Raw genomic sequence first — 13743 nt, 5'->3', positions numbered from 1 at the left:
CAATCAGTATTTGTGAAAGAAATGAAAACAGAAAGTTGTCCTTGTACTAGGACACAGATGCTAGATCTGTTTTATTTCTCAGCAGCAATGTTTCTGACCTGAAATGTCACTCCCTGATGTTTTGTAGGAACTATTTCAATAGCATATAGTTGGGGGAAGACAGTAGGACTGACAGCTTTGCCACAAACGCTGTAGTGAACATGAACTTGAGTTGTTCATTTTTAGATGAAGTTGGAAAAAGTTTAAAATGTTGAAAAAGAATAATGTTTCTCGAGCACTTTTCAAGTTGTAAGGATGTTTTGCTGTGTGACTTGTTCTTTTACTGATTGCTTTCTGTTTGATTTGAGATACCAAAAACCACCATCAGTGAAAGAGAACATAAAAATCAGAGGTGAAGAGGAAAAGTTTTTTGTTTAATTTACTGTACCATCATCCTTTCTTTTTTTCCTGAAAATGTTAATATAAGCAGTACTTCTGTTTAGTAGTGTTTGCATTAAGAGCTTCTCCGACAGCCTCTGAAAGTATTTTATTTGGATTAGAGCTTTTATGTTGTTACTTTGTATGTGGATTCTGTCCTCAAGGATTTTAGCTTTCTGTAAAAGCATTGATGGTTAATTTCTGGCATAATGATTAAATCTCTTAGAGAACATCTTATGTCCGAGAATTGCTGATGTCGTGACTATCATTCATTGGTTGCTATGGAAATTAAGTATGAGTACATTCAATATTAATACTGCATTCCTGCTATGTGCACTCTCCTGATGGAAAAGTACTCGCTTTCTCCAGGAACACGAGCTGCAGCGATCCCTGTGACAAGAAATGCTCTTTGCAGACATGTCTGGGGTACTCTCTTCCTTACTGTTCTCAGAGTCATCATCCACCACTGTATGGCTTAAGCAGTTCAAGTTCATTTTTGAGTACCCAGTTGTTGTGTGTCCCAGTCCTTGAGTGTGTTTGTGGTAATTTGCTGTCAGAGATTTGCAGATTCACTTATGTAGGGCGAGCCCAGGCACTTCATCAGTGTGTTTCTTCTCCTTTAGTTTGAAAGGGAAGTTCCTTTAAGAGATCCTGAAAGGTTGTTTATACCACTGTGGGATTTGTGTATCTGTTTTTTTAAAGTGGTTTCCATGTAATCTCTTAACTGTGGTGGAACAACAGAATTTAACAATGGTTTATTTTTCTTAAGTCCTGAATTCCGGTGTTTAATTTCAGACTCTTTAACTAGTAACTGTATTTTCTTTATTAAATTTTGAAATGTCACTCGTAAAATGCTGTCATGCTAATAAGTTGAGCCAATATTTCAAATTTAAGGCTAGGTTGTGATGTAATTACAATTCAGCACTTCTGTGTATATGTAAGCATACCAGAGAAGGTCTCAGTCTTTGAAGGAGTTTTTGCCAATTTTCTTAAGGAAATATTTATTTCTTTGATTATGTCCCATTAAAAGTCAGATAAATATGGTAGCACTGGTTAAATACAGAAGCCATGTGCATCTACTCTCAGCCTGGCAGGGGAAAAAGGTTTTTAGAAATAAGCTTGAAGTCTTGGAAGGAGGCCTACTGCTTAAGGGACACTTGACAAAAAGAAGAAGAGGACCACAGCATTCTGATTACACAGTTGAAATTTTTTTTTACAAGAAAGAAACTTAAACGTAAATTGGCACGTATAAGGACTTAATGCACCACCACCCCATCCCAGAAAAACAAAAAAGACAGGAAAAAATTTGAAATTGCCTGTAAAATGTACAAGGCCACTGATAACGATGAGCTTCTGGTTTCTACAAAAATGGTGCAATGGCAAAAAGAAGGTTTTTTTAATGAAGGACTGAAAGTGTAATGTGTAAATGCAAACAAAGCAGCTTTTGTCCTCTATATAATAAAGAAGTATTGTGTGACAGTGTAATTTCTTTTATAATTCAGAATTGATTGATGCTCAGTGAGGTCTGTGGATTGTAGCCTTTTGGTGTGGGTAGATGCACTTGATATGTGTAATAATGTCCCCATTCACTGGAGTGGAAGCAGTATTTGAAAACTGCAGCTAAACTTGCTGTCTCCAGCACCAGTGGCATGACTGATTGCTGAAAGTTGGAGCATGGGACTTGAATAGAGGTTTGGCAACACAGGGGAAAATGGTTGTCTGTTTTAGAGTGCGACATGAGGCAATATTTACTCTGCTCTGTTTCTCCCTTTTCCAACCAAAAGGCAGGTTGCCAAGAACAGGGACTGAATGGTTTGGATTTTTAGTTAAAACCATTTTGTCTACACTGGAGTAAAGGAGATGTGCAGATAGCTCAGGAAATCTGAAAGTTGCCTTCTATTTTGATGATATGTAGTGGTTGTGCAAACTAGGTGGCTCATTCCCTACATGTATTTTTTTTTCTGTCCAGTATAAACTTCAACCTTGTTTCTGTCTATTTCACTATATATCACTCTCTTTTTAAAGAGAAGTTACTAAACCCAAAACTTTCTCATGACAAATATGTTCAATGACAGAATTTCTATGTTTCTGGACTCCAGAATTTCCAGAGGAGTCATAGCACAACCTGAAGATCCATCTACGATAGTCACTGATATACATACATACTTCCAGACACATATAATTACATCTTTAGCTGTTACTACTTGCATATTTTTAGGATTAAAATGTTCTAGTTTGTGTTCTGGAGAAATCAAGATATTGTGCAAGTGTTCTGCAAGCTCAGCTGAGGGAGTGCAGTTGCTGCTTTGGCAGCTCCAGTGTACAATTATAAGGCTTCAGCCTCACAGAGCTCATGTTGAAAAAGCTCTAAAGTGTCAGATCTCTTTTATTTACCTTCTAGTGTCTATGCAATTTATTTATCGAGCTGTTCTCCAGCTGTGAGGGTTGCTTTAAATGAAATTCTCATAGAATTGTTCCATCCACATTTAACTCTGAAAAAATCCTACATAGTGCGATTTAATGCTAAAACCCTCTGTCACTTAAAATATTTAAACCTTTCAGCAGTTTAATGATATATAGAGTTTCTTCTTCTGGAGTGCCTTGCCCTGCATAAAAAACCCTCAACTTCCCAATTTCTATTAAATCTTAAAACAGTCTTGATTTTGTCCATTTAGTTGAATCTATTGTGTTAATCTGACAGTGCTTCAGTGTGGTGCTAAAGAATGAAATATTTTTGTCCATCTAGGTAAGTATGGTATCCTAATCAATGAAACAAAGTCTAGGAGATTTCAGGTAACTCATGACGGAATATTCTGTTATTGAGTGGGACTTAACAATAGATTATTAAACCTAGGTCACTACTGCATTCAGTGACACAAGTATTGATTATGATATTTTAAAACCACTTAGTCACTCCCTAACTAGCCTAGAATATAAATGCTGAATTGCATACAATTCATGTAAATCAGGGAAAGTTTTCTCTGACTTATAGCTCTTACTACAAAACTTCAGAAAGCTTTTAATAGTTTCTGTAGTTTTCTTCAGGAGTTCACTACTTTGAATAAAGGTATGAATTTTTCTGAGAGAACATTTCCTTCCCCTATCAAAAAGAACTATGATTTGAAAAGGTAGGGAAATTGGAAAAGTGAGAGCTAAAAGTTACAGAATGTAGAATTAAACTATCCCACACACTGATTTATTTCCTGCAATTGCTTTCTCTGTAGTCTAATAATATTCTGGGTTGTAAAATTAAAAGCTTTGAAACCTAAAGTTTCTATTCACTGTTGGTTTACTGTTTTTGTTTTGTTTTGTTTTTAATAATGCTTGGTAAGATGAATATGCATTTTTAAAATCTACATATTTAAAAAACCAAATTAAAAACCACAAAAGAAAACCCCACCTTTTTGTAAGAATGATGAATCTCTCTGTGTCCACTTAACAGCTTGTTGGCATAATGAAGATAAACAATTTTGTTTTATAGCTTTTAAAAAAAGGTGGGATGGGGGGAAGGGAGCAAAGAAAGATTTTTTTTTTCTGTTTCCAGCATTGAAATGTTGGAATGTATTTGTACATGAACATTCGAATATATTTATTCGTCTTACTGTGTAGTGTAATTCGGTTTTTGATAGTAAATATATTTATCATTATTCAAAAATAAGTTATTCACTGCCATCTCTATATTGATGTAAGATTTTCTTGCTATGCTGATAAAAGACTGAAGCTCATTCTGAATAAGCAGGAAAATACAGTTTTCAGGACTTTCCAATTTCATATTTTCCCCTGAGTAAGGAAAGTCTGTCTTTCCCTCAAAATTCCTAGCTGTATTATGCTTTTCTGCTGATGCTGGTGCGCCATATATATACTCTGTCAAACCCTCAAATGCAGGTTTCAGAAGAAGGCTGGCAAAGCGCCGTTAGTGTCTGTCATCTCAGCTGGACTGAGATGAATTCAGAGCTTGGATTCATCAAAACCCTGGGAGTTTAAGGAGCTAGTATTAAGCTTTTCTCTCCCTACTCTCTTTCCTGCAGTACCTGGGACACGTCGAAGTGGATGAATCCAGAGGAATGCATATCTGTGAAGATGCTGTGAAGAGACTGAAATCTGTATGTATATTTTTTTCGTGACAAAGTTGGCTTTGGGGCTGTGAGTGTTACTGGAAAAGGTCCGTTCGGCAGCAGTGCCCCAGCTAAGGACTGAATTTTTGACCCATGTTAGGAGAACAGTTGGCCAGTTTGGGAGCACTGCTGCAGTTAGGGGGACATGCTAATCTGATGATGAGAGGGAGAGTTACAACTGTTCTTTCTACTCGTAGAAACTATTTGCAAAACAAATGTGTAAATTCTCTGTGACCTTTCAGGCTAAGTTGGTACCCACATGGGACTTGAACCATTGTTTTTTTTAACAGCTTTCTCCCTCTCTCTCTTTTCTTCTCCCCCTCTCTCTCTTTCCCTCTGTTGCCTGCCACTTTAATAGTGACTTAATTCACCATTATTATACAAAATATTACTTGTTTTAGGCTGCTTTTTTTCTAATGCACTGCAACATTGTAGTCATGCATGAAATAATCTGGCTTGCATCTGCTCAAAGTGGCCTGAAGGCTGCCTAATTCTGATATGCCATGAAGTGGGCTGCTCTTAGTTTGGCTTCTGTGAACGTTTGCTCCTGTAAATGGCACTCGTTCAAAGCTCTTTGTAGTTCTGTGGCTCATTTGAAGAGGTCTTGTCATCTCTTTCCTGAAGTAATAATACCACAAAATCCTGCGGAAATGGCAAACTTCAGAAAGCCTGGGATCAGTCTGTCAAGGAACTGAGGCTGTAACATCATTGAAAAGAACAGGAGAAAGGACATAAAAAAATTGAATTTTGAATGGAGATAGAGAACTGCAATCCTTGTCATTACTTCTCTTATATGTTTTAGCTATATACATTCTTCAGTATGCCTTCAGTGGAAGAAACTCTTTTATCCTTGCAGCTCAACAAAATCACTGGAAGTCCATCAAACCCTTCTACGGCACCTTTGCTAACTTAAAATATCTGCTATTGGACATCCCTTTTTTTTCCTCACGAAATCTGAGAACTCAAGTGGCTTCCATCTAGACTTGTTCTTCCCTTCTTCCTAGCACACAGTGGAAGATTATAGGTTGTCTTCTCTGCCTTCTGTTGTGCTGTAAAGTTTCTGAATTGGTTAGCGCTCTGATTAAAATCAAGTCTTTTCATTCTTTTCTCTCTCAGCTAATGTATAGCAACCTGTTAAAGCCGCATCCCATCTGTTCCCATTCAGTCCACAGTGATTGGTGATTGATTTTTATTAAAAAAGGCCACACAAAATAGAAATTAGTTTCTTTGTTCTATGGATTTAGCTTATGTACCTGCAAGTACTGACCACATAATGAATTGCATCCGTTTTTGTCCTTTTCTGGTTTTTGTTCTCTCAGAATACTTTCTGTTAGCACACCAAATAGCACTGCAGCATCTACTTTATGGAACTTCTCTCATTCTCTTCCCTGGAGAGCTATGCTTTGAAGTAGCGGTTGTTCTAGTTATAAAAATCTTGCAAGTCCACAAGTCAGTGAAGAGTAGCTAAGCTTATAATTAATGAGACATAGTAAAAGCATAGCATCCAGTTTCTTCTGGAATCTGGATAATTCCAGGATTATGATTCTTGATCACATGAATTATTGATTCATATGTCAGACTTAGATATCTAACTTTTACAGTGCGTTCCCTGGAAATAAATAGTTAAATTTCTCCATTCTGTGCTATGTCATTATTTGTCGATGGTGTGAATTTTACCTATTCCCCTAAATTAAACATTTTTCTTCAGATAATTTTGATTTTTTTTTCTGCAGTTTGAAGTTTTTGGTGTCTATTTATAAACTGAGCAGAAGCACACATCTCTTACAACTGCTGTTTACATTGTCTCCTTTGTCAGTATTGGAAGTTGAGAAGTAGAGGTGAAATTCTTTTTGGGCCCCAAGAGAAAGATTCAGATTACTGAAAGTACTTTATGTGTGCTTTAGTTCTAGACTCCATCAGATCCAAGGTTCATTTGGAGCTGCTCACTGCAATTCAAGCCCTGCCCCTCACCCCAGCATGTAGGTTTTAAACCAGAGGCATTTCTTTAGGACACCACTATTGCTGAAAGCTCTTTTCTGTACAATATACTCTCTTAATTTAGCAGAAGCCAAACACAGGGTAATGTTTCAGCATGCGAGGAATGTGATAAGAAAACAGTTTGTTCTTCTGGTAGTCTCTTTCTTTCACACTACTTAGTTATTTTAGTGGGCTTTCTCTTGGTTTTGAAAGAATTACGAGTTTAAGGTGCAGTGCTCTCATACTGAAAGACTAGCTTAAGGGAAATTGGACTTCACTTTCTGTATGCTTAAACTACATTGAAACATATCTGAGCTACTTCAGTCTTTCTTATTTTCTCTGCAGGTAAGGTGTAGGTTTTATAAATCCAGTCAATAAAAATGAGAATTGTTGAAATACTCGTGTCTTGTAGCTTTTAATAATTCAATTCTGTCTGTCTTTACTTATTTTAATAGATATATTTTTCCCTCTTAATTCTTGCTCTACAACAGTTGGGAATTTATTTGGGGATCTGAAGCCTATTTTTATAGGGTTGACTCCTGGATTTTAAAAAAATTTAATGGGATTTGTCAAGAGTATAGAACACTGTTAAACTTGACTTTAGGAGTAGTTTAATTACTGCTTTGCTTTTTGAAGGAAAAGATGCAAACAAATCTCTCTGTCTCTTTATTGTGTGTAATAACCTTTCAGGGATTTTTTTATTACCTGTTCCTTTTATGTGGCATAATTATTTTTGAATATTGCGTCTTACAGAACCTGAAACCAATTGATGGGTGAGCATTTTATTCAGACATTGTTTAATTGACAACTGAGTGAAAGAAGCCACTTTTATCTCAAGAATCCCTCATCCATACTGTATTCTGTTGTTACAGTTTTGTATCTGTAAAACTGCACACCAACAATATGTAATTTTCTGCCAGATGAAATGGCACTACAGTCTCATTAATAGATCAGAAATCCATGTATTCAGTTATTACTCTATTATTGACATGGGTTTATATTATCAATGGAGTTTGTATTTTTCCCTTAAAAGGGTATTACCAATGTAGCTTACATTTTTCCCTTAGTAGGGATATATTGCTAACTCTGTACACATTTCCTGTCTGGTCAGATCCTTGTAGTTGGACACTAAGCTCTAAATGGTTTCTTCATAACCATTTCACTGAATTTAAAATATTTAGTGCCAACTGGAAAGTAACTTTAAGAGCCTTGTAAGTGTATTCGACTCAGGTGTGGTAACATCACGTAAAAACAAAAGTATACTCTCTCATTTCATATTTTGATTTAAAATCAGCTTTAACTTGTAGTATGGTTTCTAACTAGCCACTTTTTGTTTTAAATGATGCATTTGTTTTAATATATGTTCTTGTTTTAGCAGGTAAAGAGACATAATTTAATGTTTTAAAATATGCATTAGTTATCTCTAAACTACATTAACTTAGTGTTGTTTAAAACCCATTTTGCATGTTGCCTTTTCCATTAACCCTGTCTAGTTTATTTAAAAAATAATCTTGTTTAACAAGCATTTTGCTGAGAGTAAAATTAACCATCACCTAAAAATGAGGTAGCTTTTGGTGAATCCCTTCAGCTTTTGCTGTCTTTAGAAAGCTGTTATTTACTGTAATGCAATAGTCATTGCTCAACTTGGCAGCAGCATCCAACCCCTTCTCATTATGTACACTACATTGTGATTAATCCATTAGTTCCCCTCCTAGTGTTCAGCACATCCTGTCCAAATACAGAACCGTTCCTGCCTCCAAAAATTCTTAAGCTTTTCAGCTGACTGAACTTGAAGATGTTCTTTATGAGTTGACATAAATGTTGCAGATATTCAGTAAAACGTACTGTAGGAGGACATGGGGCAGAGAGGCACACAGCAGCAGAGGCCAGGAAATGCAAAGTCAAGATTGACACTCCCTTCTTAACTTTGTTCTTCCTGGCTTTTGTTGACTTGCGTCAGAACCATAGCTTTGTTTTAAATACAACCTTGTTTATCAGTCAATTCTCGCGACACTACCTCGGGAGATTTGTGGTAATATTTTTAATATAATATTACCATTGATCAACAGGTTGGAATTGCACAGGGTAAATGTGGGGTCAGGAGCTGTCACAGAGATGCTTCCTGTCTCACCTGCAATTCTCCACCTCCTCCTTGTTATTTCTATACAATAGCTTTCTTAGAAGTGAAACAATTTGAAAAGATAGCAGGAACAGCTCTACGCTTCATGGCAGCTTCCCTCAAGCGTGGAGCAGCACGTGGCTGTGCTCGCAGAGCACCAGGCCTGGGCAAGTGTTCTCTCAGCCGATCGCTTCAGATCTTCTAGTTTAATTTCCACAATCTGATAACGAAATAAAGCTAGAAATAAAACTAAACTGCATGCAAATATGCTTAAAATTGCATGCTGCCCTCTTCTTAATGCAAACATAGCAAGCAGTATAATCGCTTCCAGGCTGAAGAAATTTAGGAAGTCGTAATTCAGCCCTTGGTATTTTTGCACTTGTGTAACTGTCTTTTCCCTGTCTGAGCTGACTTGAAAGGCTGTTCAGTCTATTCATTCAGAGTTGTAGAATGAATAACTAGTATTTGTAGAAATATTATGTGAAGTCTTGGAAGACTTTAGAAAAAGAGGAAGGGCTCTCATTTGTGTTTTAGTTTTACCACAAAGTAACATGAAATTCTTCACTCTTCAGTAAAGACTGCATAAGACGTGAAGCGTAAGAGTAGTGTGTAAACCAGAGCAACAAATAAATGGAATAAAATGAAGCAGTATTTACCCCTGCTTTATAACAGCCATACATGCTTCTCCAGCTTACAGAGCATCTGCTTGGGAAAGAGTGATCGATACAGAGCAAACTTGACTGCAGTTCTGGAGTTAGAACTTTGCATTTCACAAGAGCTCCTACAGCATTTTAATTGTTTAACCACTGTGTCTGCTGCCAAGTTTGGTTTATAACCTGACTAAAAGGGACTAAACAAGGGAGAGTGAAAATAAAGTAACCACTTTGCATGAAATTGGGGCTGAGGTTTTCTTCTTTCCACCAATTTCAGGGCAGTAGCTTGTTAGAATTGTGTGTGTGCCCTTTGATCTGCATTTTCATGGGATTATTTTCACATTTGCCTGTCGCACCTTCTCATGGATAACTCTAAAACCCCCTTCCTTTCCCTCCAAACCCTATTCTTGTGTGTGCTTGTTGGTTTGAAAACCCTGGGACATTTTAGCTACCTACAGTAATAGCGCTCGACTTGTCCCCCCTGTTCCTCCAGGAAAGGAAGTTCTTCAAAGGCTTCTTTGGAAAAGTAAGTTTAATGCCTTGTTTGTGCTTGCTCTATAAGGAGTTACATCCCTGGTATAGCAGTGCTGTAAAATCAGGGTCTTGAGAGTTCCTAAATCCATTTCAGAATATTTGCTTTTAAAACAGATTTGGGATCAAAGTAAGAACATGATTTAAAAAGTAACCTGAAACACAAACTTAAATATCTGTGGACTGTATTGGAGATCCAGTGTTCTGAAGTGATTTGGTCTTCCTGAAAAAAATTAAAATTTTCCCTTTAAACCCTTAAACTTGTGCCAACATACATCACCTGGGCAAATACCTACAGAACAGTTGAGGTCTGTGCCTTGTAAGTACTTAATTCTCAGCTGTCTGACAGCATGAGTTGGTCCCCAGATGTTGGCACTGGGAGAAAACGGTGTGCCATCTCTTAAACCTTCCTTTTTTGAGCACAGTCCTAGTTCAAAGGTATATGGAGATGAGACCAGGCATTTACCTACTATGTTTTCCTAATTTCAACTCAATTTACAGTTTCTATCATTGCTCTTGTTCTCACGAGGACAGTGTCTTAGACAAGAAGAGAAGCAACTCTTTGTCCTTATTAAGAATGTGCTGTACTGTTAACTGGGTGGTTTTATTCCTGCTGTCTACACCTCCACAAGGCAGGAAGACCACTCTCTCTTTTCCCTCTCATCTCTTTCCTCCCTCTGTGTTTAAAATTCCATAAAACATTTTAATTTAGCTTTCATATGGAATTAATCTAAGATACGGCTTCTGAAATACCTTGTTATAAGATGAAACTTGGCTTAAATAGAAACTAACAGGTTTGTAACATCCATGCATACTGGAGTCTTTTGAAGATTGTTCTGTGGTCATGGATTTGTTTTTGCTTTGCATGGGGAGTAAGTGAGGTTTTTTCAGCTGCTGCTTTTTGGCTGTTCACTCAGTTAGTGATGCATGCCACACAGGGACAGCTGTTTCCCCAGTTCTGTTTTCTTCCTATGATCTGGGAAAGCACACATCTAAAGTACAGTGATGGTGAGGAGCTAAAATACAGTAGATGGCAGATCTGTCAGATTAATGAGATAATTCCTATGCCCAAGTGAAATTTAAGAGCTGGAATCTACAAAGACTGGAGTCAAAACATGCTGTTTGCTTTTGAACCCCAAATGCTAAATTGAAAACAAACAGAAAACCCCCTACCTCAAACTGATCAGATATGTTAGTTTTCTCTCTGCTTGTTGTTATTAACTTATGTTAGGATACATGAGAAAGCAAAGATGTAAAAGGACAGATATTGGCATAGCACTTAGATAAAAATCTTTCTTTGAGTTTTTAAATTTTTAAATATGCCGTGTTCCCTATTACATCTTAGTTGCTTTCTTAATGAAGTCTGATACTTTCCTACAGCATTGTAGATTTGCTTTGTCTTGTATTATAATATTTTGACAAAGAAGGACCTACTTCTACTTCAGCCTGTGAATTACATTAATTAGCACTGAAGTCACTGAAATCCATAGTGTTTAGATATCCCCACAGCAGCAGTATGGAAGTGCCTTTTTTACAGCTTTGGCCTACAACAGTAGCCCACATCTAGGGAAATCTGCAAAGAAAGGGACAGCTGTTCTCTTATTAATAATTGAGAAATACTAATAACTCTAATATCTTTTGGCTGTCTCATCTATAATTTCTCCCCAGATATATTGCACTGGGATTAATATAATATTCCAAACTGCAGAGCTACTTAAAACACGCTAGCAGCTCTCAGAAAGTCAGTCTAGACATGCTTGCTGCTTTCCCTGTCCATATTTTTCTCCCCGTAAGAGGTAAATCTGATAGATTTGTGTCTGGAAATGTTCAATTGTTTAGTATTGAAAGTGCTTTTTTTTCAATATTAAATAAAAATGAAACGTCTGTTGATAGCTCTGGGTTAGGCTTCTGCAGTTATCAAATAAGCTGCCTTTTTAGGTGGCTCTTCATAATTTTAAATGAAAGGTTTTCTGTTGTAAAGTGTAGTAGTACAGATTTGAGGATCTTTCTCGTGTTTTACTTCCACGTACTGTGTGTATGTCTCATCACACAATGTTTTATCTGGAGTCTGAAATGAAAAAAAATTCTTTATATATACCTCAGACTCCACATACATCTTTAGAGCTGTTTCTGAGTCCCAGGATAGAATAAAATAGGCAGAAATACTAGGAACAATATAGAAATGTTTAAAAGATGCATTATTGGGCAACTTTAATTGTGCTCCTGTGGCCTTAAAACTTTATTTTCCACCTTACAATAGAGTAGATACTTTTGTTTGGTGGATGCCCATCTCTAGGGCATGGCCAGCCTGTCAGTGAGATTTCCTTTGTGCCCAGCCCACCATGGTCCTGCTTTGTCTTCGGGCCTGGAAGAAGGAGTGCCTGCCCTCCCCCTGGAGATGTACGAGGAGTCTGAAGTTAGTCCAGATAGTGAATCTTGTGTTGCAGCAGCTTACTGACCTCCCCAGAAGTGCTGAGCAGCGAGGTTTCTATCGGTGCTGACTCAGCACTGACAAATCAGGCTTCCAGGAGTCGGTTCCACACGTGGCTCTCCTCAGGCAGTGTTGTCATCCAAAAACTCTGGAATTCACATGAAGACAAGCTACTGCTCTGAATCTCCAGATGAGGTAGCAACATTTAAGACCATGCCATTCCAGTGAATATGGGCAATTTGCTTTAAATATTTGTGTTTGGAGTTGCCTAAACATTTCGGTTTATTACACAAGCTATGATCCTGCACTGGAGTTTGATTTCCATGCAGTATCTTGTGTCTGGTCTGATCTTTGTCCAGTATGTACCAGAAGTGCAAATGCTCTTATCTACTTCGTAATCATGATTTACTTGAAAGTATCCCGCCCATAATGGAGTAGTACTTTGATTTGTATATCCAATATAAACTGATTTGGAGAAGTATGTTCCTTTAAACATCACTGGGAGGCACAGATAAGCTGAGAATTCAGTAAACGGGAAAATCATTCGTTGCCCAGCGATAGTAGCAGTGGGTTAGGGGTGTAGACTGTGAGCACTTAACCTTTCAAAGCACTTGCATGCAACAATCCATAAATCTAGAAGAAGGAATTGGGAGATGAAAGTGTGTTTTCTTTTTCCCTTAATGTAGCAAACACATGTTAGGTTATCTTGCATGTGGAAACTTATGTTTCCAGTGGGAAGAGAGGACTTAGAAAGCCCTTTAGCCTTTTCATTTTATTCTGAGAAACATGAAGTGTTAGCTATTTCTAAATCCTCACTTGGTAAAAAAACAGGTGAGGAATAGCTCTGCTGAAGATCATTACTGTTTTATGAAGCACCCATCTCAGTTAAACTTGACTTTAATACAAACTTTAGGAACTGTTCACAGTTTCTGTAGGAACAAGAATTTTATTGTTTACTGGGTAAAGATGTGTAGCTCTTGTTCTAATGATGGTAATCTAAACCAGTTACCTGCAGGCATTATCTTCTCTTGATTGTTTGTATTTGCTTGAAATAAAGATCTTTAAGACTATTAATGGCTATAAGAAACTGATACTCTTTTTAAAACAGTTCAAGGAGACAGACCTCTACAAACCATTTGTTTTGGAAATAACAGGTACTTTTAGGCTATGGAAGCTATCTGAGCATTGAAAATACAGACTGCATTTTGTGGGTATTGATACTTCTGCCTTTTGAGACCAGAAATTCGAAGTAACTTTTAAATGCTGCAATATTTTTTAACACAAATGATGGTAAATTTAAGTACATCTTCCATTAGGAGTTGTAATGTTTCTGTTAGGCATTCCAGATTCTGAATGAATACCCATGCTGGATGGTCATTTAGAAACTTGCTTCTGCAAGTCCATCTCTGTAGTTTGCTTTCATGCTGTGCTTATTTTCTCTCTTTTCGCTCTAAACACTCTTCTGTGCAAGTCAGTGCCATTCTCTGTTCTCACCAAGCT

At 37.2% G+C, this 13743-nt stretch overlaps 1 protein-coding gene across 15 annotated transcripts in view; it reads left to right on the top strand.

The window, feature by feature from the left end:
- Positions 1–13743, top strand: part of NUMB (NUMB endocytic adaptor protein) — a 91830-nt gene that overhangs the window by 64825 nt on the left and 13262 nt on the right. For 8 of the 15 annotated variants that reach the window (XM_050336820.1, XM_050336819.1, XM_050336823.1 and 5 more), the window contains exons 3-4: positions 4446–4520; positions 9730–9807. In XM_050336820.1, the coding sequence (XP_050192777.1) occupies positions 4446–4520; positions 9730–9807 (153 nt within the window). The remainder of the gene's footprint in view (positions 1–4445; positions 4521–9729; positions 9808–13743) is intronic. The other 7 variants (XM_050336828.1, XM_050336827.1, XM_050336834.1 and 4 more) reach the window with 2 other exon arrangements.

This window comes from Myiozetetes cayanensis, unplaced genomic scaffold (assembly GCF_022539395.1).
Source record: "Myiozetetes cayanensis isolate MyiCay16 unplaced genomic scaffold, myiCay2020 scf6-25, whole genome shotgun sequence".
Classification (NCBI taxonomy): domain Eukaryota; kingdom Metazoa; phylum Chordata; class Aves; order Passeriformes; family Tyrannidae; genus Myiozetetes; species Myiozetetes cayanensis.
This window is presented reverse-complemented; position numbering and strand designations above follow the sequence as displayed.